At 66.2% G+C, this 20,917-nt stretch overlaps 4 protein-coding genes across 7 annotated transcripts in view; 1 reads left to right on the forward strand and 3 right to left on the reverse strand.

The window, feature by feature from the left end:
- Positions 1-8: 8 nt before the first annotated feature.
- On the reverse strand, positions 9-4,750 carry NPRL2 (NPR2 like, GATOR1 complex subunit). Its single transcript, XM_062586058.1, has 11 exons — positions 4,618-4,750; positions 4,330-4,421; positions 3,642-3,810; positions 2,733-2,841; positions 2,369-2,505; positions 1,941-2,038; positions 1,652-1,688; positions 1,165-1,258; positions 765-882; positions 360-502; positions 9-143 (listed from the first exon to the last, which is right to left on the reverse strand). Exons 1-11 carry the CDS (start codon positions 4,687-4,689, stop codon positions 76-78), a joined length of 1,137 nt encoding a protein of 378 aa, XP_062442042.1. The 5' UTR covers positions 4,690-4,750; the 3' UTR covers positions 9-75.
- Positions 4,751-5,036: 286 nt separating this feature from the next.
- LOC134145969 (transmembrane reductase CYB561D2) lies at positions 5,037-7,265 on the forward strand. Its single transcript, XM_062586063.1, has 3 exons — positions 5,037-5,163; positions 5,250-5,287; positions 5,412-7,265. Exons 1-3 carry the CDS (start codon positions 5,037-5,039, stop codon positions 5,913-5,915), a joined length of 669 nt encoding a protein of 222 aa, XP_062442047.1. The 3' UTR covers positions 5,916-7,265.
- Positions 7,266-8,017: 752 nt separating this feature from the next.
- On the reverse strand, positions 8,018-13,407 carry TMEM115 (transmembrane protein 115). Of its 3 annotated transcripts, none has more exons than XR_009959737.1 (3): positions 12,478-13,407; positions 8,869-9,547; positions 8,018-8,434 (listed from the first exon to the last, which is right to left on the reverse strand). XR_009959737.1 is itself a non-coding variant. In XM_062586062.1 (2 exons), exons 1-2 carry the CDS (start codon positions 13,329-13,331, stop codon positions 9,352-9,354), a joined length of 1,050 nt encoding a protein of 349 aa, XP_062442046.1. In that variant the 5' UTR covers positions 13,332-13,407; the 3' UTR covers positions 8,018-9,351. The 3 variants fall into 3 exon arrangements, 1 of the variants encoding a protein (XP_062442046.1); XR_009959736.1 differs by having other exon boundaries at positions 8,018-8,695; XM_062586062.1 differs by having other exon boundaries at positions 8,018-9,547.
- Positions 13,408-15,431: 2,024 nt separating this feature from the next.
- CACNA2D2 (calcium voltage-gated channel auxiliary subunit alpha2delta 2) overlaps positions 15,432-20,917 on the reverse strand; it is a 210,010-nt gene continuing 204,524 nt past the window's right edge. For both annotated transcript variants that reach the window (XM_062586057.1, XM_062586056.1), the window contains 16 exons: positions 20,461-20,521; positions 19,153-19,250; positions 18,865-18,955; positions 18,613-18,675; positions 18,406-18,509; positions 18,237-18,335; positions 18,032-18,126; positions 17,758-17,805; positions 17,569-17,640; positions 17,098-17,250; positions 16,908-16,960; positions 16,599-16,654; positions 16,382-16,505; positions 16,132-16,241; positions 15,813-15,901; positions 15,432-15,658 (listed from right to left, as the gene is read on the reverse strand). In XM_062586057.1, coding sequence (XP_062442041.1) covers positions 15,530-15,658; positions 15,813-15,901; positions 16,132-16,241; positions 16,382-16,505; positions 16,599-16,654; positions 16,908-16,960; positions 17,098-17,250; positions 17,569-17,640; positions 17,758-17,805; positions 18,032-18,126; positions 18,237-18,335; positions 18,406-18,509; positions 18,613-18,675; positions 18,865-18,955; positions 19,153-19,250; positions 20,461-20,521 — 1,445 coding nt within the window. In that variant the 3' untranslated portion in view covers positions 15,432-15,529. The remainder of the gene's footprint in view (positions 15,659-15,812; positions 15,902-16,131; positions 16,242-16,381; positions 16,506-16,598; positions 16,655-16,907; positions 16,961-17,097; positions 17,251-17,568; positions 17,641-17,757; positions 17,806-18,031; positions 18,127-18,236; positions 18,336-18,405; positions 18,510-18,612; positions 18,676-18,864; positions 18,956-19,152; positions 19,251-20,460; positions 20,522-20,917) is intronic.

Here is a 20,917-nt window from a genome sequence, read left to right on the forward strand (position 1 = left end):
GCGTGGCCCGGGCGCGGGGCGTGGCCCGGGCGCGTCCCGGCTCCAGCGGGGCCGCCGGGCGCCCTAGGGCGCCCGTCACTTCCAGCAGACGATGATGTTGGGGTCGTTCTCCAGGCGCTCGTCCAGCTCCTTGTAACTCATGCCTGGAGGAGAGAGGGGCGGCGCAGCGTGAGCGGGGCACGTCCCGCCCCGCCCCGTCCCCCCCCCGCCTCTCTTCCCAGAGCTCCCGCGCTCCAGGTGCACGGCTCCGGCTGCGCTGCTGGAGCGGGACCCCATCCACCCCACAGCCCCGAGGGCGCAGCTCCCCCTTCGCCCCTAGCGATCTAACGCCACGAGCTGCGTGGAGCCAAGCTCCTCACCCGTCTTGCAGCAGATCTCATCGTAACTGTGGCAGCCCGTGTACAGCCTGGCTGGGTGACTCCTCTCATCCCGGGCTATCTTGACAGGGTACTTCTGGAGCCGTCGGATAAGGCCCTTCATCAAGCCAAACTGGACGAGCCTCCTGAGGGAGGAGGGGAGACGCTGCTCGCAGCAGGGACCACAGCACTGACGCCTCAAACGCTGTCCTGTCCCATGTCTCCCCCTTCCCTTCTGGTTCAACCATGCAACCACCACTGCACCCTCTTGCTTTGGTTTCCCCATCTGCAAATGCAGGGGAGAGAGGGGTTTGGTACTCCCTCCTCACGAGCCCTAGCATTAACCCGCACTTGCCAACAGCGTCAGCACTGCCCTCTAGCACCAGGTAGGAAGGTCCCGGCTCAGACCTTTCATCCACTCTCTGGAGCTGCAGGGTGTAGCGGGAGATGAGGTCTCGCACCGTCGTGCCAGGGCTCAGACCGCAGTACAGCTGGAAGACGTCCCTGAGGCTGGCTTGTTTGTGCCCTGCAGGGATCAGACACTGCTGCAGTTATTAGCCACTAGCTAGTCCCCCTCTCACCACAGGGTGGCCAGCAATGGGGTTCCTAGGTCCCCATCCTGGGGGGGACCATTTCTGGGGTGCATCCATTTCTGGAGACGCTGCACAGGGTGGCAAGGAGCTGCGGCAGGCAGCGCAGTGCTGGAGCCCAGAGCTCCTGTGGAGCCTTACAGCTCTACCACCCCTTCCACGTCGGGCCTGCCAGCACCACAGCTGCGCACGCACAGCCCGGCGCGAGCTCACTGTACCTTGCTTAGTGACGTAGGACAGACATTCTTCCTGGAGACACTTGTCGTCCACCAGGTCCTGGACCTTCGGCGTGGTGCAGTACACATTTGAATACTGGAGGGCAAGGGAAAGGCAGCTCTGCTTAGCCACAGATCAAAGAGCTGAACTTTCCCAGCACCGAACCCAGCCCCACGCTACGTAGCTACGCTAAAGGCACAGCTGCCTAGGGAATGCCATCCGCAACACAGCTGCCACAAGCCAGCCCTTCCTGCAGCGGTCCACGGTAACCAAGGATAAAACGTGCGACTTCCCCTTCTGCGCTCGGCTCAGCGCCAGGAATCCCACTCAGCTACGCTCTCTGCGGGATGGAGCGCCAGGGCTGCAGCACCGTGAGGCCTCTGCCCCTGGCTGCCCCACACAACCGAACTGCAGCAGAGCAGCCTTCCCACCGTCCAAAATCCGCTCGCAGCCCCAGGCTCGCTCTGTCCTTATTTTAGCCTGACCCACCTGGAGGATGGAGACAAGTGTGACGACTCCGTAGTACCTGCAGGCACACAGGGGAACACAAAAGTTGCAGAAGCCCTCCCTGCAACACCCACCCTTCTTCAGGGCTGGCCAGACTTGCCGCAGAGGAAACGGCATGAAAACAAGTTTTCAAGTTGGGCCAGGCAGTTGAGCCAGGAAGTTGGGCCCCAGACCCAGCCCCCAGGCAAGCGGAGATCCCGGGCCAAGGTTATTCTCACAACCGACATGCACATTGGGACGTCAGCGTGCCGCTTCCCTTCCCCACACTCACAGCAGGTTCTGCACAGCAATGCGCACCAAGTTCAACTCCACGTCGGCTTCTGCAGAAATCTTCTGGACGTGCCGAAATCCATCAATGTAGGGAAGAATCTAGATGGTGAGAAGGCAAGAGCTAGCAGGGCAGAAGGTAAAGAGCTGCGCACAAAACGACAGCACAGCCACCCAAGGCATCACCCCAGAGCCCAAGAAACTCCCCAGCACCTGGGAGCATCCTGGGAAGGGCAGGCTCCAACCCTGGCAGCATTCGCCCGTGTGAATGTGTGAATAGTTTGCTTCTAGGCCTGAGCACAAGGCAGGTGAATGCTGACCTGTGCTAGTTAATGTAGGGGTCCCCTGGATGGCCTGGCAGTTCCCCTTGCCTCTGGGAAGCAGGGAATGGAGCCTGTTAAAAGTGTACTCCCCCCAGTTAAGGATACAGACCTGTTGCGTTGTGAGATCCCACTGGGAATTGAAGAAATCATCCTTGTCTTGGGTGAAGACTGGCACGTCGTATTCCTGCACAATGGGAGGGTCCGGGCGCTGCTCGATCACCTTCAGGTGGATGGTGTTCGATTCATCTGGCCAGACGAACGGGGAGCGCTCAGTTCCCACAGAAACCTCCGCTCCCTCCAGAACTCGCTACCATCAGCCCCAGAACGCTGCGACCGTGAGCACCGGGAACCAAGGCTGCCGGCACCAGGCTGGGCTCACCTGTCCCAACCCTCTCCCCAAGGCTCCAGCCAGCGGAAAGCAAAGCCTTGGCTGCTGCCGTGGCTGCCCTGCAGACCTGCTGCAGCTACGGTACCTATGGGCAGGGTGCACTTCCCTTTGGCGTTCAGCTCCTCCAGCAGGATGGTCATCATCGGAACCAGCTTCTGTTTACTCTCCTCGTTGGAGATGAAGCCACTTTCCAGCTAAAGAAAGCGGAAGGCTATGTCAGCTCCTCCCAGTGCAATTACCAGCTACAGGAACTGCAAACATCTCTTGGATCCCTTCCTCTGCTCATCTTCACTACCACCCTTAGAGAATCTTTCCTCAAACAGCAACAGTAAACCTAGCCTCGTGGCCAGCAAAATGAAGGGGCACTGTAGTGACAGCAGAGGTCCCATGATACCAACAGAGCAAGGATGTGCCAGGAACTGAATCTATCTTCAGAGCACCAAGCAGGCAGGAGCCCTGAGAGCAGCTTCCTCACTTCAAGTATTCTCTGATCTTTCTACAGTTAAGAAAAAAAGTTATACAGGGAGAGGTCTGATGAAAGCTCAAGGGAAATTTAGGAATATTTATTACTCTTAAACTTACTCCAAGCTATACAAGGGTAAAAACGGCACAACCTTCTCCCCAGTCATAAGCCTGGCTCGTACCACAGCAATGCCCAGTGATGAAACTATGGGGCAGATCTTGACCAGCAGCTGGAGACAGACAGACAGCCTCACAGAGAGGGAACACCATGGGCAGCTCCTTGGAAGCATGTTTCTTTGCCAGGCAATGTTTCCAGCTCCCATCAAATATCTGCCAGCAGGCATAATGATCTTCCCTGCTGATCTCGCAAAGGAGAGCACTATCAAAGACGCCCACGCCAGCCTGCCTGACCTCGGGCCCCTGCAAACTGGCAGGGAAATAATCCTGTCCTAGGCCTGAGGCCAGCGAAGCAGGGAAGCCCTTCCTCAGGTTCCCCCCCAGCTCGGAGCAGTGTGTTTGCCTTGGGCCTTACCTCCAGGGTGGTGAGGTAGCCAGCCAGCTTCTTCACTATGGGCTCCAGAGCACAGGCCTTGGCTCTGGCATCACACACAAAGCCCAGGTTGAAGAGCAGAGCGTTTCGGCTGTACTTCTTGTGCTCAATACAAACAGGACAGCCGATCAGCTTCTTCTCCATGGCAGTCCTGTTGGAGAGACAGGCGTAACCTGCACCTGCCTCTTCGTGGGGGCAGAAGGTGCAAGCCTGCACCATCAAAGGCTAATTCCTGGTTTGCTCTGGAGGCAGAGATGCTCTGTGTTCTACAGGAAAATTGATGCATCCCCCAAACTCTCAGCCTGTCCTCAGAGTGCAAAACAGACCGTCTGAGGAATCACAAGAGGAAGAGCCAATCATTAGAGGGAAAACCCACATCCTTTCCAAAACCAGTGTGGTTCTCAACACTAATTTGAATTTCCCAGCTTTGAGGCTGACCGAGAATCACAGGCAGTGCCAGCCAACCCCAAAACCAGACACTCACGCCGCTTCGCTGGGCCCTATCAACGCCCGGGGCAGGGACCCTCTGAACCCAGGGCTGGAGGAGGCAGGCTCAGGGCTGCCACGTAACCAGGCCGTCGCCCCTGCCGAGCCCCCGGCGACGCGCTGCCCGGCGCCGGAGGGGAGAGCGGCCCGCCGGGGGCCCGCCGCGCGCCTCCACACCACTCACACGGTGATGAGCTTGTTCTGCAGCTCGGGCTTCGTGATCACGTACACCTGGATGGTGTCGAAGAGCTCCCGGGATATGAAGTCCTCCGGGACCTGCGGCAGCAGAGGGAGCCCAGCTCTCGCCGCGCAGCACGCACCCCGCGGCGGGGGGCGCTCCCGGGCGCGGCGGGACCCCCGGAGCGGGGCAAGGGGCCGCGCCGCCGTCGCCGCCGCCGCGCCCGGGCCTGGCGCCGCCGCCGCCGCCGCGCGGCCCCAGCCCGCTCCCGGCCCCCGCGGCGGCCGGCCCCACCTGGTAGGTGATCTTGGGCCCCAGCGTGGGGTGGAACTCGCTGAAGAAGACGCACTCGATCCTGCCGCCCATGGCGCCGCCGGGCCGAGCCGGGCCGAGCCGGGCCAGGCGCGGCCCCGCCGCAGAGACGGCGGCCCCAGCGCGCATGCGCCGCCGGCCCCAGCCGGCTCCCGTAGCGCTTCCGCGTGCGCGCGCGCCCCCCCCCCGGTGTGTGATACGGAATGGCCGCGCGCTCCTACGTCACGCTCTCGGGGGCGGAAGGAGGCGGGACTTCGCCCTGAGTGACAACGCCTTCCCCCAATCGACGGCGGCGTCGCGGTGCGGGGGCGGGCCCCGGCGCGGACAGGCAGCCGCCTGGGCCAACGAGAGGGCGCCCCGGCGGGCGCTCGGCGCGGCGGCAGTGCGGGCTGCCGCCCGCCATGGCGCTGCCGGCGGAGGCCGAGTCCCGCCTGTACCGGGCGCTGCGGGCCGCCTCGGGCGCCGCCGCCCACGCCGTGGCGCTCGGCTTCCCCGCCGCCGTGGCGCTGCCGGCGCGGCCGGGCTCCAGTAAGGGCGGGGGGCGGCGGGGCCGGGCCGGGCCGGGGCGGCGGCGGGGGCCGGGCCGGGCCTCACCGCTCTGCCTTCCCTTGCAGGCCTCTTCTCCTGGCACCCGCTGCTCATGGCGCTCGCGGTAAGTCCCGCCGCCCCCGGCCGCGGCGCAGCGCGGGGGTCCCCGCGGCGGGGCGGGGCGGGGCGGGGGAGGGGGAGCGGGGCTCGGAGCGGCCGTGCCGACGCGGCCGCCCTGCGCCCCGCAGTTCTCCTTCCTGATGACGGAGGCCCTGCTCGTCTTCTCCCCGGAGAGCTCCCCGCTCCGCGCCTTCTCCCGCAAAGTCAAGGTGCGGGTGCACTGGGCCCTCCAGCTGCTCTCGCTCCTCTGCGCCCTCCTGGGGCTCGGCATCATCAGCTACAACAAGCACCTGAACGGCAAGGCGCACTTCGCCACCTGGCACGGCCTGACGGGGCTGCTGGCCGTGCTGTACGCCAGCGGGCAGTGTTTGGGGGGGGTGCTCCTCCTCTACCCCAAGCTGGTGAAGAACTGGACGCTGGCCAAGCTGAAGCTGTACCACGCAACCTCGGGGCTCGTCGGGTACCTCTTGGGCTGTGCCAGCCTGATGCTGGGCATGTGCTCCTTGTGGTTTACCACCTCGGTGACCGGCATCTCCTGGTACCTCTTGATGCTGTGTCCCATTCTCACTAGCCTGGTTATCATGAACCAGGTAAGCAACGCTTACCTGTACCGCAAACGGAGCCAGCACTGAAGGCCTGGTGTGGATCCAGGCTTTCCTTGTGCGATCCAGCAGGGCCAGGGCTCTGTGGGCTGCTGGACCTGGGAAGCTTCCCGGGGCGGGGGGGTTTCCTACTTGCAGTCTCAGTGCTCTCCTCGGAACTAGATTTCTACCTACCCCTCTGTCATTAGTCCTAGAGTGTAGTGTCAACCCTGGTCTCAGGAAGCAGCTGCGATGCGCATAACTCATGAGACAGGCACGAGCTGCCTGGCCTGTGCCCACCTTGATGGTGAACAGTCTGCCAGTGCAGGTAACTGCTGGTCCCTGCGACGGCTTGCTGCTTGGCAGAGGACTGCTCGCCTGCCCTGACGCTGGGAACCGGAGGGCTAATGACACCCGTCGCTCGGGACGTCTTCCCGTTTCTTCTTCCCCTACACGGCAGGTTTGTTTTGGAGCGGGCAGGCAATCTAGGAGCCGTCACATTCCTCAGGGAGCCCCTGCTCGCCTGGGGCTGCGGGCTGCCCGCTTGCCGCGGGGGGCGGCTGAGCAGAGCTGCGGCAGCTCGCAGCCCTGCGGCCGGAGGGGGCGATGGCCGCAGCGGGCACGCACCCCGCTGCGATGGCGGCGGCCCTGGCAGAAGAGCAGCGCAGGGCTGGTGGTTCTGTGCAGGAAGCCGCCGGGCTGAGCTGCGAACCAGCAGTCTGCTGAGGCTGGGTCTGTCCCCGCGGCTGGTACCCCCTCTGGGCCCAGCAGCCCGGCTCTGCTGCATCGCTGGCCGAGCCAGGAAAAGCGTGAGCGCGGGAGGGAGCAGCAGGGCGCCTCTGCTGGCACGGGGGTGGCAGGGAGCTCTCCCCGGCCGAGCAGGGGCTGGAGTAGCCCTGGGGCTCCCTGCAAGGGGGGAGCCCGCCCTGCCAGCCCCCCGCCCCGGCTGGCGGTGCTGCCCTGTGCCTTGGCAGAGCTCCCCTCGCAGCGGGGTGGTGCCGCGCGCTCCTCCGGTGCGGCTCGAGGAGCCGATACTCGGTGCTCAGCACTCCCCTAGGAGATGAGTCGCGGAGCCCGGCCACAAAGCGGCCGCGTGGAAGGCGGAAAGCAGCCTCGCCCTGCCTCGCCTGGCCTGCTGGGCACCCGCAGGCCAGCGCGGCGGGGCCCCGCTCCCGCACAGCGCCTCCTCGCCGGCCGGGCAGGCACCGCGAGGCTCCGTCCGCAGGCAGGGTCGAGTGCTGGCTGCCCGGCCCGCGATGCTGCGCTGCAGCGGCCCCAGGGCTCCTGCCTCGATGCGATCCCGTGCTCTCTGCAGGGCTGGAGAGCTGGGAGCAGCTTCCCCGGCTGGGAAATTCCTCTGTATCCAGAGCTTTTATTCAATAAAGATTTCAGGCAGCTACAGCATGGTGGGCGTGCTGATTGCCCTGGGGGGCAGGAGGGAGATGACGTTCCCCCTCTGAAGCAATAGGTTTCTTGCCTGGGGGGGGGGGGTGCACTGAACAAGGCAGCAGCAGGCTCTTCCCAGGGGTGTTTGCTCTGGTGCAGGCCTGAGCTGGCACCAGCTTTCAGCACAGGCACCCGGGCAACCCGCAAACTCCTGAGCAGGGAAAGCGGAGAGGGGAAGGGGACTTGCAGGCTCTTTCTGAGCAACATGGGTCGCCCTAAACTGCAGGGACTGTGCAAGACCGCGGGGCCAGGGCAGTTCCCCGTCCCGTCTGGCTTTCCAGGCACACGGTTTGGCGTCAGCAAAGGCCACGTCTGTGTCCTCCAGTGAACACATCTTTTCTTGCACTCTTCCCACCTCACCCCTTCCAGCCAGCCTACTTTTAAAACCCAGGAGCCAGGCCAATGCTCCAGCCTCCCCTTCCCAGAGGCTGGCACCCTGCTTAAGAACTGAAGCGAGCAAGTTCCCCCCACCTCAACTAAGTGACTGAATGCAGCACGTGCTTTGCTACAGCCCGCCGCACGGTGCTGGCGCCAGAGCAGCCCTCAGGCTGGGAAGGAGCCCGGCCTCGGCTCTCCTGCCCCTGTACATGAACCCCAGCTGGCGGCTCAGGCCCCGCAGGCTCCGAGGCCTCCGCCCCAGCCCACGCGCCGGCACAGGAGCTGGGCCAGCAGCAGTGAGGGACTGACTCAGGGACGAGCCAAGAAGCTCTCTTTGAAAGAAATTTATTGATATTGAAACTTCTGTGTTTTTCCTGGTTGACAAAACCTTCTTGTGTGGTCCTTAAAAAAAAAAAAAATCATGACACCATCGACCCACATCCCAGACTGGGAACTGCCCAGGGGATCAGGAGCTGGCACAGCTGGCTGGGCTGGCTCTTCAGGGAAGCTCTTCCAGGGAGCCTCCCCTCCATCAGGGAAAGTCCATCAACACAGAGGAAGGAAAACAGAAGGGGGAGCCCATATTCTACCCGCAGGAAATAAAACCTGGTGCCAGGGGAGGCAGCGAGCGCCCCACTGTAAAAACTAATTCCAGCTTCTAGTATAATCTGACAAACGGATTAGTCGAGCAGCAGCTGAGGGCACTGGCTCCTTCCAGAGGGGTTGGCTTCCAGGGATATAAATCACTGCAATGGAAGAGGAAGGAGAAAAGAAAACCAACACCACAAAATGAAGCCCCTCTCAGACCTCTAGGAAAAGTCTGGGGTTGATTCCTGTTCCATGCACTAACTGCAAAGCTGAGAGCAGACAGCCCTGGCCCCGAGCGGGAGCTCTCGCCAGACCACTGCGGCAGCAGGAGGTGCTCAGCAATTTTACCTTCCTTCTCAACAGGCTTCTCAACCTCCGGCCTGGCAAACCTCTAACCCAGGAGTGATCACGGCAAGCTCCTGCCAGAGCACAGGGGAGGGTCAGTACAGGACAGGGATTTGGAAAAGAAACCCACAAGCCCTCCCGTTCCTCAGATCAGGAAGAAAAGAAACTTCAGAAAGGAGAGAAAGAAGTTTTGGGTGCTCTGGACAACCACCATTACGAAAAAAGAAGCAAGAAAGTGCTCTCTCACTTGCTGATTTTGCTCCTGTGGGCGCCGCAAGGTTACTTTGTCAAGCGCGGAGGCCTCAGAAAAGGGAGCCTATCTGTTGAGCACCGGACAAATCTGAGGCTGGATCGGCCCAGTGTCTCCCTCCCGGAAAGAAAGCCCCCGCCGCCTGCAGAGACATCCACCTCTGCGTGGCTGCCGTGGTGCGTGGGCCTGAACTGCGGGGAGCGGCCTCGAGAAAGCCCCGTCCTCAGAAAGGGAGGCAGCGAGGTCCTCTCCGAGGCGGCGGCGGCCGGCTTCTTCGGCCGGCGGCCGGCTGCCGCCCGGTGCTAGCCGCGCGGGGCGAGGAAGCGTTGGAACGAGGTAGCCCCCTGCCTCTGCCGCGGGAGGAGTCCTGCTGCCCGCAGGCAGCGTCCCGGGGAGCAGACAGTGCTGTGAGAAGACACGAGGGTAGTTAGCAGCTCTCCGACACAGGCGGGGGAGGAAGGGAGGCGGTGTGTTCGCAGGTCACAGCTGGGATGGGGCATCCTCAAAAGTGATTAGGCTGGACTCCTGGCTGGTTCCTTTCCCTGCCGCGCTGGCGTTGGGGAGCAGCGGGCTCTCTGCCTTCCCTGCTTCCTCCTCCTCATCCTCCATGCTGGGCCATGCCGCCTGGTCCTCCACACGCTTCAGTCGCTCATTCAGGGCCTTCAGGGCCAGCTGCCTGCAGAGCAAGGACACGGGCAGGGTTAGGCTGTGGGCCTCGGGCACAGCGGCAGGCACTCGAGGTCAGCCCCTGCCTGGCAGCACCGGGGTTAACCATGGCCACAGACGCAGGGCTAAGCTCCCCAAAACCGCCCAGCGCAGCCCCCCACCGGCGCCAGGCTGGGTGCACAGATGCCCCATTGCTGTCTTCCCACCTCCCAAGTTGTTTCACATGGCCTTTCTTCCCCATAGCCAGCAGCTACCCCACTCATCCCCGCGGCCTGCTGCCCAGGGGCAGGCAGGAGACGGCTGGGGCAGAGCAGGCTACGAGAGCCCGACAGGTCGGAGACCGGAGAGATCCCGGAAATGGCAGGGCACGTTGCAGGGATGACTGCATCCCTTGTTAAAGGTGTCTCCGCTGCCTCTCGCCCAACACAGGCCGTGGGAAGCAGTGCCGCTGCCAGGCCACGGACAGTCGTCTCCTGCCGCCCTCAGCTTGGGGTGAGGGTCCTTGCAAGGGGGGCAGAGGGCAGACGAGCAGAAAACCCGCCGCAAACAAGAAGCTGAAGAGAGCAACGGGACAGAGACCTCCCAAGAAGGAACCATTACTCGATTGGGAAATCTAGCCCGTGCCCTGACCTCTCGAGGCTGGCAGAGACACCCAGCGCCTCCTGAGGGCTTCTGAAGCCAACAGAGTTCAACACGAGCCAAGGGCCCGGCACGTGCTCAGCGCTGCTTGGGCCCTCGCGCCCTGCTTCCTGCGCCGCGCTGGAGCGCTCTCCGGCACCGGTTCCAGTCGTGATGGGACAACCAAGCACCTTGCAGCTTTTGAGCGTCACTGCTGATGGATTAACCGCGTGCCAACCTCCCTCGCTGAGAAAGGAGGTGATCTGTCAACTTGCTGGGGGGCAGCCGCTCCGGCGGGATGACCCAAGGGGAAAGGGAACTGGAGCTCGATCAGACCCCGTTCACCCAGCACCTCCGCTCTAAGGCCACCGCTCACACGAGCGCTGGGCTTGCAAGAACTCACCTCCGAGCGCCTTGCCCAGCCGAGGCCCCACGTAGCTCAGCAACCCTAGGCCCTCACAGCTTCACCAACCCTCCTGCAGGACGTGTAAAGCCCTGAGGAACTCTCTGCCCAAGCACTACCCAACTGCAGGAACCCACCAGCACAAGCTCGGAGCGCTGCTTGAGGCCAGCCAGCCCCTCTCCGCGCTGGGAAGGCGGCCGCGCTCTGAGCCCTGGGCTGCAAGCAAGCAGGAGGCGTCACCACCAGTGCCGAGCCGGCTTTCGCCATCGCCGAGCTCTTCTTAAGCACCGCTCTGCCGCACCGGCTCGCATGGGGAGCGAGCCCTACAGCTCCGCAGACGAGCGGCAACGCTACCGTTTTGCCCCAGGAAAAGCACCTGTGCGCACACTGCCAGTCCCGCCGCTGCCCGAGGATGCGCAGGGCGCTGCAGTGGCGGCCCAGAGGCGAGGAAGCCAAACCTCTGCCCTCTGCGGGTGGCCGGTCCGCAAAGGCTGTCTGCACCGGGCTGTGGGCCACCGGGCCCCACAGCAGCCTCCCCTCTCGCTCACCCTCAAGCCCAGGGTGGGCAAGGTGCTGTGCAGATCCAGCTCCTTCCTGGCAGAAGCAGGAGAAGGTGAAATTTGAGAAAGCCAAAGGCGTCTGGGGCACAGACTATTGCCTGAGAGGAAGGCAGAGCCCACAGCTCCACTCAGCGGGTCGTTCTCCTGCCAAAACACTTGCAGGGCTTGCAGCTGGGGGGATACGGGCTGCTCCAACAGAGACCCCTGACACGGAGGGGACAACCCCGCACCTCGCGCTTTGCCAGCCGCTCACAGCTCTGCGACGGGGCAGCCGACACGGGGTGGGGGAGCGCTGGCCCGCAGGCTGTTTCTGGGCGCAGGCTGCCGTGTGCAGCTAGGAGGGGCCTCGCGAGCCCCGTGGACTTTCAGCTGCTGGCCTTGGGCAGGCACACACAGACAACTCGTGCCCGCCCCAGGCAGGGTGCCTCCCCTCCCCGCACAGCTGGGGCGTGGGGGATGGCAGAGGGCCAGGACACGCTGGTCTCCCCAGCGCATCACCCTGCACGAGGCTAAGTGCCACCTCTCTGCCGCTGCCCACCTCCACGGCACTCTGCAGCCAAGCTGAGGCAGCAGACGCGTTCGAACAAGCCAAGCAGCGTCAGCCGCTCTGGCTGGGGCTGGGGGGAGCTGGGGTTTCCTCAGTGCCCACCTCCCCCAGCCTGGGACTAACCTGACTGTAAGAAAATGTTTCCGCTCCAAGACTACACATACAAAGTCCCCTTGGCACGTGGTGTACTCAAACACTGTCAGACCGTGCAAGGGTCGCTCCGAGAAACTGGGGGAGAAGAAAGGTGCAGAGCTGGACAGGAAAAAGCAAGGAGCCAAGGCCTTGCCTGAACCTTTTGGTCTTAGAAATGCAACAGCTGCTTTTCCACACATAAGAAAACCAAGATGTAGGACTGACTCAGCTGATTTCGCTGTCACACTGAGATGAGGGGTGTGGAGAAAGCAGGCAGCACAGAAAAGGGCAACCAGGGTGGGCAAGACCACGAAGCCGGCTACGTGCAGTCCCATCAGCGCCCAGAGGGGCCATCAGGCTCCTCAAAATAAACATGGGCATGTTCATGGGGGCCACGAGCCAGGCGAGCAGGCACCAAGCAACTCCGCCAGAGTTCCCCTTTGCTCCCTCAGCTCCACCACGGTTCTGGGCGGTTCTGCTTTCAAAAGAGCAGGACTGCAACATACCACCACCGCACACCCACAAACGCTCGCCAACCACAGCCGCAGCACGGAGAAGGCCTCCCCTTAGCACCCTGAACCCAGATCTCCCCAAGTCAGGAGGAGGAGGAGACTTTTAAAACCAATCCTCACAGCCAGCAAACGTATCCCATCCAAGCAGGAAAGGAGGATAAGCAATACCTTCTCCTCTCAGCATCCTGAGGATCCGTTCCTGGCAGACTGATGGTGATGGACGAGGGGGCACCCACATCGTAGCGTTTCACTGTTTTCCGGCAGACTTTTACCTTCACCAAGATGCTGTGCACCAAATTGGCCACCAGACCCACCACTGGCTGCAGGAGCTCTGGGAAGAAAGTGGCAAAGGCGAAGTGGTCTGACATATCTCCACGGCCTCTACTGTGCCGCTGGTAAAAACGGAGATAGACCCAGCTGGAGAGGACCCCGAAGCCGTAAGAGGCCAGTACATTGCTCTCGATGAGGGTGGTGAGCCGCAGAACAGCCAGGAGAAGGAGCAAGAGCATGGGGACAACTTTCATTCTCACTTGGGGCACCTTCAGGACAGTGCTGTCACCCATGGTCTGCTTGAGGGCCACCAAGACTCCACCGAGGAAGCCCAACATGCCATGGATGCGGACATCAAACAAGTATGAGAGATGGAACGACGCCGCGTAGGTGAGGAAGTAGGCGAAGGCTCCCAGGAGCCCCACGGAGATGTTCACCACCGCAAAGAAGATGAGCAGCTCCAGGGCGCCCCAGAGGGGCTCCAGCAACCTGCCGGCCACCACCACGGTGGCCAGGCTCACCGCCACGTCCCACGCGTGCTTCTCCGCCAGGCTGTGCGTCACCAACGTCCAGATCCAGAAGTTGGGGGGGAAGAGGAAGCCGGGCGTCACGCCCAGGCCGTACACCGTGTCCACGGCAAAGGAGAGCACGTAGAGCAGCACCACGGCGGCGCAGATGGCCTTCACCACCACGCTGGTGCTGGCCAGCGCGGCCAGGAAGTGCTGCCGGGCCACGGGCAGGTACCGGTTCATCTTTCGTCCCTACCTACCCGGGACCCTCCGCCACCGGCGCCGCGGGGAGGCGAACGGCCGGCCGGCCCGGCGCGGCCCGGCCCGGCCCGCAGCGGGGCCGCCCGCCAGGCCCCGGCCGCCCGCCAGGCCCCGCCGGCGGCGGCGCCCAGCGCGGCCCGGCCCGGCCCGGCCCGGCCCGGCCCTGCGCGGCCCGGCCCGCAGCGCCGGCAGCCGCCGAGCACCCAGGGGCTCCTGCGCGGCCCCAGCCCCCGCCCGCCCGGCCAGCCCCGGCCCCGGCCGCGGTCGCTGGCCCCGGCCAGACCCCGCTCGGCCAAGCCAGGCCGGGCGCGGACAAACAGCGGCGCCGCGCATGCGCGGCGGTGGGCGGGGCGCGGCCGCCGCGCGGCACGCCGGGACGCGCAGTCCGCCAGCCGGCAGGCCGCGGCACTACATCTCCCGGCGTGCCGCGCGCCGCCGCGGGCCGGCCGCCGCCTCGGGCGGCGCGCGGGGGCTGCCGGGAGATGTAGTGCGGGGCGGCGCCCGGGGGCCGCGGCGCGGCGCGGCGCGGCGGGGCGACACGTGGCACCGGCGCCGCGCAGGGACACGGGGGACACGGGCACGGGCGGGGGGCCCGGGCGACACGGAGCGGGGGCGGGTGCTGACGGCGGGGGGCGGGCAGGCGCGGGGGGGGGGCGCGGGGAAATGACACAGCCGCTGCCTGTGAAGTGAAAATATGAACATTATTTAATAACCGAGTCTCTGTAATAAACCATTTGAAAATATTTTACAAGGAGTCACACGCACAATATCTTACAAATCGTCTTTTTGTTGGTAGGTTTTTTTTGAAGTTTTCCAACTCTTCTGTACAAAACAAAAACAAACAAAACCAAATAAAAAATAAATAAAATCAATTAAAAACCCAAAGCCTTTGAATGAGCAGCGAGAAGCTTTCCCGGCGGGGAACGGGCAGGCCGCGCAGCCCCTCCGTTTCCTCGGTCTTTTAACTTAAAATAGACTATATATGTATATATTTATAGCTATGTATAGGTGGCGGTATTCTCGAAGAGCACCTAACTAGACTACAGAAGTACGCACACTCCCGGTAACACAGAGCCAGCCATCTGTTCAAACACGGTTCCCAGAGACAGTAACCAAACACACACCGCAAAAGCTACAAGCAGAAGGACCAGTGACCAGCCGCCGGCGCTCGCCGGGCCGGGCGGCCGCGGCGGGGGGCGGCCCTGCTCCCCGGCCCCCCGACGTGCCCGGCCCGGCCCGGCCCGGCCGTCTGTCCCGTCCTCCCCCCCTCCCCACAAAGGCGCCGGTTTCTTTGGCGGGGGGCCGAGGGCGGGAGCGGGGCCGGGGCGGCCGGGAAGGATTTCACAGTGATTTGCAGAACGGAACGGAAAAGAAAGGGGGGGGGGGAATCGCATTTTTTTTTCCTTTTTTTCTTTTTTTTTCTCCTTTCCTTTTTTTTTTCCCCTCCTTTCCAGCCTCCCGCTGCGCCCGAGAACGGACGAGAGCAGGAGGTGCGAGCGCGCGGGCCGAGGGCTCGACCGAGCCGCGGCGAAGGCGGCGTCCGGCTCTGCCCCGGCCGGGGCCAGGCTGGAGCGAGCCCCGAGCCCCGCGGAGACGCTGCCGTGCGCCGCCGGCCGCCGCGGCTCCTCCCGGCGCGCCACTGCCTTGGCCGCCGACACAAATAATACCGACCAGGACAGTCAAGTCAAGTTCTTTTTTCTCTTTTTTTTTTTTGTTCCTTTTTTTTTTTTTTTTTTTTGTGTGTCCTTGTTGCTGACAATAAATACCGTAATTCTCCAGGCTAAAATGTCGGAAACTAGATGTAGAAAGATCCGGTTTAAAATCCTCAGGCTAAAAAAATACGAGCAGTTTGGGCTACGGTGGGCGGCGGGACGGAGCCCCGGCGGCGGCGGCCCCGCGGCGGCGGGAAGCGGACGGGGTGCGCCGCGGGGCCGCGGCGGCGGCGGGTTTGGCGGCGCCGGAGGAGCCTCGGCGGGCGCCGGCGCCGCAGGGCAGCGCCCGCCGACCGCAGCCCCTTCGGAGCGGCGCCCGGTCCCTCCCCGCCGGACCCCCCCTGCGCCGAGGAGCCGGGTCCCCGGGGCCGGGGAGAAGACGCCGCTGCCTTTCCCACCGCGCCGGGAAGGGGGATGGAGATGGCGCTCGGAGCAAAAGAAATGGGGACGGGCCGGCGGCGCGGGCGCTTAAAGGCAGGAGGCCGAGGGCAGCGGGTGCCGGCCGGCGCTCAGGCAGAGGAGAAGCAGCTGCAGCGACAGCAGGACCCCCAGGGAGGGGGCGAACGAAGCCCCTCGGCCGCAGTCTGAGGTATCTTCCTGGGGAGGCAAGAGGGAAGGGGCCGTGGGGCGCCGCCGCCGCCCCGGGCAGGGCGCCCGCGGCCCCGCTGCGGCGGGACCCCCCCCCCCCCGGCCCGGCACCGCCGCCCCCCCCCGGGGCCGCCTCGCCGCCCCGGGCGCCCCCCCGCCGTACCGTTGCGTTGTAATCGAAGCAGATGTGGGGGCCTTTCCGGTAGCGGGGCCTGTCCACCAGCTCGCATTGGTTCGGGTCTCGCGGCGGAGCTTCGCGGGTCAAGGGAACAACAGCGGGGCGCCGGGGCCGCCGCCCGCCCGGGCTGCCCCACGGACGAGCAGCTCCCCCCCCCGGCCCGGAGCCCCTGCCCTCCCCGGCTCTGCAGCCCCCCGTCCCCCGCGGCGGCACCCGAACAGCGGCAGACGCGGCGCCGGCGGCGCCCGGGCGGGCCGGCTGCCACGCGCACGGGCGCCGGAGCCCGCCGGCCGCCGAAGGATACCCCGGATCTCCGCCTGGAGCAGCTTGACGGACTCGCACTGGCTGCACATGGGCTTGTCGGCCACCACGAAGAGCAGGTTGGTGTTGGCCAGCCTCTGCGCGTGGAAGAGCCTGCGAGGGCGCGACGGCTTGGCGGCGCGCGGGCGACGCGGCGCACCCGCGCGCTCTCAGCCTCGGGGGGCTCCGGGGACGTGCCCCGGGGGCCGCGCGAGCCCCGCCGGGTCCCGTCGCGAGCCCCATGGCCGACCCACCTCGAGCAGTTCCCGCAGTCGATCATGGCGTTGTAGGTGGCGTTGACGGTGCTGAAGTAGTACTGCGTCTGCTTCGTGATGCAGCTGGTCTCCCTGGACTCCACGCTGTCTGCCGCGACGTCCTCTGCGCCGGGGCACGCGCGCCGTGGGCCCCGGCCCGGCGGCGCCCCGGAGCATCCCCATGCCACCCGCCACCCCCGTCCAGCCCGGGACTCACCGGTCTGAAACCAGCTGCTGTAGGTGAGGCCGTACAGGAACTGCTGCAACAGAGACCTCGGGGAGCAGAGAGCGGCCGCGTGAGCCGCCGCGGCGCCGCGGGCGCGCCGCCCTGCCCGGGCCTCCGAGCAGGCGGCCACCGCCGCGCTCGGGCAGCTCTCGCGGGAGCCCGTCGGAGGGCCGGGCGGCGGCGGCGGCGCCGTGCTGGGATGGCCCCGTTAGGCACCGCGCAGCCCCGACGCAGAGAAAGGGACCCGGAGGTCTCCCCGGCACGGCGTCCGACCGGCCGCCGCTCGCCGACGGGCCTTACCAGGCGGCGGCCGAGGTCCACCAGGCCAGGTTGAGGAAGTCTGCCACGGTGGGCTAGGAGCAACGCAGAGCGAGGCCGTGAGCGGCGCGGGAGCGGAGCGCCCATCCCCGCCGGGGCGGGCGTTTCGGCAACGCTCGGCCGTGCTTCGGGGCGCCCGCGGCTCCCCGCGAGGAGGCTCGTGGGCGCTCACCACGAAGACGCCGCGGGGGGCAGCGCCCGTGTTGCTCTGCGCCTCGGGGGCACACACGGACTGGAAGTCGTAGGACTCCTTGCGGGTGTAGAAGGAGTTGTTGTAGAGGGCAGACATCAGGTTGGCATCCACCTCGCTGAAGAACTTGCCCACCTGGCAGGGGGACACGCGAACGGAGTCGGCGCCCAGCGGGAGACGCGGGGCTGCAGGACGCGCCGGTCTACCGTGGCAGGGACTCAAGCAGGGCTGTCCAGTGTCACGTCTGACACGAACTCGGAGGTCTCAGCTCCCGGCTAACGGCACGCGCTGTTTGTACAGCCAGGACGGGGGGGGTTCGGTTGCCCCCACCCAACCCCGAGGAACGAGGAGAAGGTCAGACCGAGCAGGATTTGAACCCCAGGGCCCCGCAGCTCTTTCCCACCCGTGGCCAAGCCACCTTTGCGGTCCAGCCCGCGCCAGGGCCCCGCTCACCTGGTACCAGTGATCCTCCTGGTTGGAGAGCACCAGGAAGCCTCCGTCGTCGATGAGGACGCAGATGAGGTCCTGGGGAGAGAGGGCGGCGTCGGGCCAGCCGCTCGGGAGGCGCGAGGGCTGCCAGCCCGGGCCGGTGCAGCAGCAGCGCGGGGGCCGAGCGCGCCCAAACCCTGCTCCCCGACCCACCTTGTTGTTGGCCTCGCAGTCCATCTCGCAGCTTGTCGAGGGGTCGCACTACCGGGAGAAGCCGAGGCAGGAGGACAGGTCAGGGCGGCCGGACCGTCCCCCGCTGCCCCGGCGGCAGGGGACGTGCTCCGGGGCGCAGCGCGGCGGAGGGAAGGGGGCAGCACGGGAGGTAGGAGCCCAGCCGGGCTGCGGGCGCCGGGGCCAGGTAACGCCGCCCGGGACGCGCCCCGGCCCCGGCAGCCCCGTGTCGCCCTCCCGGTGCCCGGGGCCGTACCCTGCGCGTGCCCAGCTGGTCCCGGTCCGTCCGGTTGCTCGCCAGCACTTTGAACTTCTCCGCCCAGGCCTCCAGGTCCAGCTTCACGCCAACCACTGCGGGAGGAAGAGAGGGCGCCGCGGCCGGCGGCGCCGGGCGTCGGGCCCCCTGCGCTGGCGCGGCCGGCGCTCGGCGCCGCGGGCCGCCCGGCCTGCCCTCTGCCCACCTGCTGGCTTCAGCGTCTTGCCCCCGATGCTGAGCTCCACGGCGGTGCTCACCAGGATCCCGATGGTGTCGTTCTCCAGGTCCAGCCCGCGGTAGCCGGCTGCGGAGGCACAGGGCGGCCGTGAGACGGCACGCGGGGCGGGGGCGGCCGCGGGGCAGCTGGCACTCACCGTCCCGGTAGGGCGGTTTGAAGACGTAGCCCTTGTTGTCCAGGCTCCTCCGGTAGAAGCTGGCGTTGAAGGGCTCCGGCTCCTCCTCCCAGTCGTCCGCGGCCCTGCAAGGGGGCAGCCGCGGGGTCCTGCTCGCGCCCCACCCTGCAGAGGACGGCTGCAGCCGGAGCGCCGCGGCCGGCACGCGCGGACCCCAGCGGCACTTACTTGTTGGGGAAGACGCGGGTGATGCCCCCGTCGGTGGCTGCGAAGACGGCCAGCAGGCTGTACCTGCGGGGAGAGGAGGCCGGGGGCGCGGGCGTCAGCGCGCCTTGGCCCCGTCCCCATCCCTGTCCCCATCCTGGAGCCCGGCCCATGTGGGGCGCCCCGGTGCCCCGGTGAGGGGCCTGGCTGGAGCCACCCTGCCGGCAGCACCCGCGTCCCCAAGGGGCTCTCTCCCGCCGCTGCCCCGGTGCCTACGTGTTGAGGTCCTGGTCCTTCCAGACCCGCTCCACCAGCTGCTGCGTGATGCCCGTGTCCAGGATCAGGTTGTGCAGCAGAAAGTTGTCGCCTTAGGAGCGAGAAGGAGAAAAGGAGAGGAGGAGGAGGAGGAGGAGGTGAGAGCCAGCCCTCCCGGCAGCGGCACCCGCGCCGCTCACCCGCCCCGGCTCCCCGCGCCTCCCGGCCCGGGCGCCAGGTCAGAGGGGCCCGGGCGGCCCCACTGCCCCCCCCGAGCCGCCCCGCGGCCGGCCGGCCCTGGCTACTCACACTGCTTGGAGTCTGGGGTCACCTTTTCCATGAGGGCGATGAAGTTTTCCAGGAATTCCGTGTTGTTATCTGACAGGTCGAGGTCTTTGCAATACTCTCTGGGAGCAGGGGGACAAGATCGGCAGTTCGGAAGGAGGGAAGAGGCATGGTCAGCCCCCCTCCGCGCCGCCCGCGGGGCGCCGGGCTCGCCCGGGGGGCACGGCCCTCACCCCGCCGTGCGCGTGCCGGCAGGCGCCGCGAAGCGCTGCCGGGTGCAGCGCGCCGTGCCGTGCCGTGCCGTGTCTGCGGCCTCCGGGGCGCCGGGGCTTCCCGCGCGGAGCGGAGCGGGCTCGGGAAGGGGGCAGGGGCCGGCAGGCGCCGTCCGACCCGGAGGAGGCACCCGGCACGGTGCCTGCGCGAGCCGGGGCCGGCTCTGCGGCGCTTTGCCTCCGCCGGACGGAGGGCTGCGGGCGCCGCGTGCCAAGCCCCGTCCCGCGCCCGTCCCGGGGCTGTGCGGCCAAGCGCCAGCTGCCGGGCTCTCGCCGCGCCAGGAAAGATCCCGCTGGGAGGAGAGGAAAGGGATGGAGGAGGGAGCAGGCGGAGAGCGGCCGGGCGCGCATGGACACGCGTGCCCGCGGGGGGGACGCGCGGGGAACACGGCCTCTGAAAGCGGCCAGCGGATGCGCCGGCATCGACGGCGGACCGTACAGTCGGAGCGGGCGCCCCGGCGCCAACCCCGGCGCCCGACTGGCCCCGGCTGCAACCCCGGGGCCTCCGGACCTTGCAAGGATTGAACCCCCCCTTCCCGCCACCCGGCAGCTCGCTCAGCTGCTACAAGCGTGCTGCACGCGTCCCCGCGGATCGAGGCCGGTCCCGCTCGGCCATGTCTCCTCCTCGCCAGCAGAGCCCCGGGGGCACGGCTGCGGCGCGGGGCTGAGCCTGCCGCGACTGCACGACGCCACCGCGACGCCGGCACGGCCCGCCGCTCCCCGGGCCGGGGGGGGGTCAGGAACCACACCTGTGTGCGTGCACGCGCCTCCGCACGGCGTGCACGCGTACCATGCATCGTGCATGGGTACAGCACGGCGTGTACGCGCCTCCGCATGGCGTGCATGCGTACCGTGCGGCGCACACGCATACTGCACGGCATGCACGCGCCTCTGCACGGCGTGCACGCGTGCCGTTAGGCGCACACGCATACTGCACGGCGTGCACGCGCCTCCGCACAGCGTGCACGCGTACCACGCGGCGTGCACGCGTACCACGCGGCGCGCACGCCGGTACGGCGGGCACGGGCGCGCGCCGCGGCGAGCTCACACGTAAAGCTACCTGGGGGCAATGAACACATGTCCCTCCGACTCAAAGCTGTTTGGCAGCAGGTATTCAAAATCTGCAACAGAAAGGCACTGTTATCCGGCCGGGGTTTCGAAGGAAGCGGGGGCGCCGGGGAGAGAGCACGAGAGAGACGGGCACGGAGCGAGAGGGCACGGGGCAGAAGGCGGCCCGAGAATTTTGGCTGCTTTTGGCAACGAGAGCGCAAGGAGAGGCAATCTGCTGGGGGCTCGCCCCGCGCGGGAAGGGCAGTCCCAGCCAAGGCGCTGCCGGCACGGGGGGGCGGCGGGGAGCAGGGTTGGGGGGGGGGGCATTAGCCGATCGGATCGAATTTGCGCGGCCGTGGCCTCAGCGCAGCATCTCGGTCCGGCTGCGCGTGCCCGGATACGGGCTGGCCGAGTCCGTCTGCACACGGATGCACACACACACACGCACACACACATATATAGATGCG

This window comes from Rhea pennata, chromosome 12 (genome assembly GCF_028389875.1).
Source record: "Rhea pennata isolate bPtePen1 chromosome 12, bPtePen1.pri, whole genome shotgun sequence".
In the NCBI taxonomy this organism is placed as follows: domain Eukaryota; kingdom Metazoa; phylum Chordata; class Aves; order Rheiformes; family Rheidae; genus Rhea; species Rhea pennata.

Bases quoted from the DNA above. Each gene is read 5' to 3' on its own strand.
- TMEM115 (XM_062586062.1), bottom strand. From the start codon at position 13,331: ATGAACCGGTACCTGCCCGTGGCCCGGCAGCACTTCCTGGCCGCGCTG. The intron at 9,548-12,477 runs GTATTGCTTATC...CTTGCTCTGCAG, and splicing joins CAGGATGCTGAGAGGAGAAG to GCAGCTGGCCCTGAAGGCCC.
- LOC134145969 (XM_062586063.1), top strand. From the start codon at position 5,037: ATGGCGCTGCCGGCGGAGGCCGAGTCCCGCCTGTACCGGGCGCTGCGG. The intron at 5,164-5,249 runs GTAAGGGCGGGG...CTTCCCTTGCAG, and splicing joins GCCGGCGCGGCCGGGCTCCA to GCCTCTTCTCCTGGCACCCG. The intron at 5,288-5,411 runs GTAAGTCCCGCC...TGCGCCCCGCAG, and splicing joins CGCTGCTCATGGCGCTCGCG to TTCTCCTTCCTGATGACGGA.
- NPRL2 (XM_062586058.1), bottom strand. From the start codon at position 4,689: ATGGGCGGCAGGATCGAGTGCGTCTTCTTCAGCGAGTTCCACCCCACG. The intron at 4,422-4,617 runs GTGGGGCCGGCC...CTGCTGCCGCAG, and splicing joins GGCCCAAGATCACCTACCAG to GTCCCGGAGGACTTCATATC. The intron at 503-764 runs GTCTGAGCCGGG...CTCCTCCCTCAG, and splicing joins CTCCAGAGAGTGGATGAAAG to GAGGCTCGTCCAGTTTGGCT.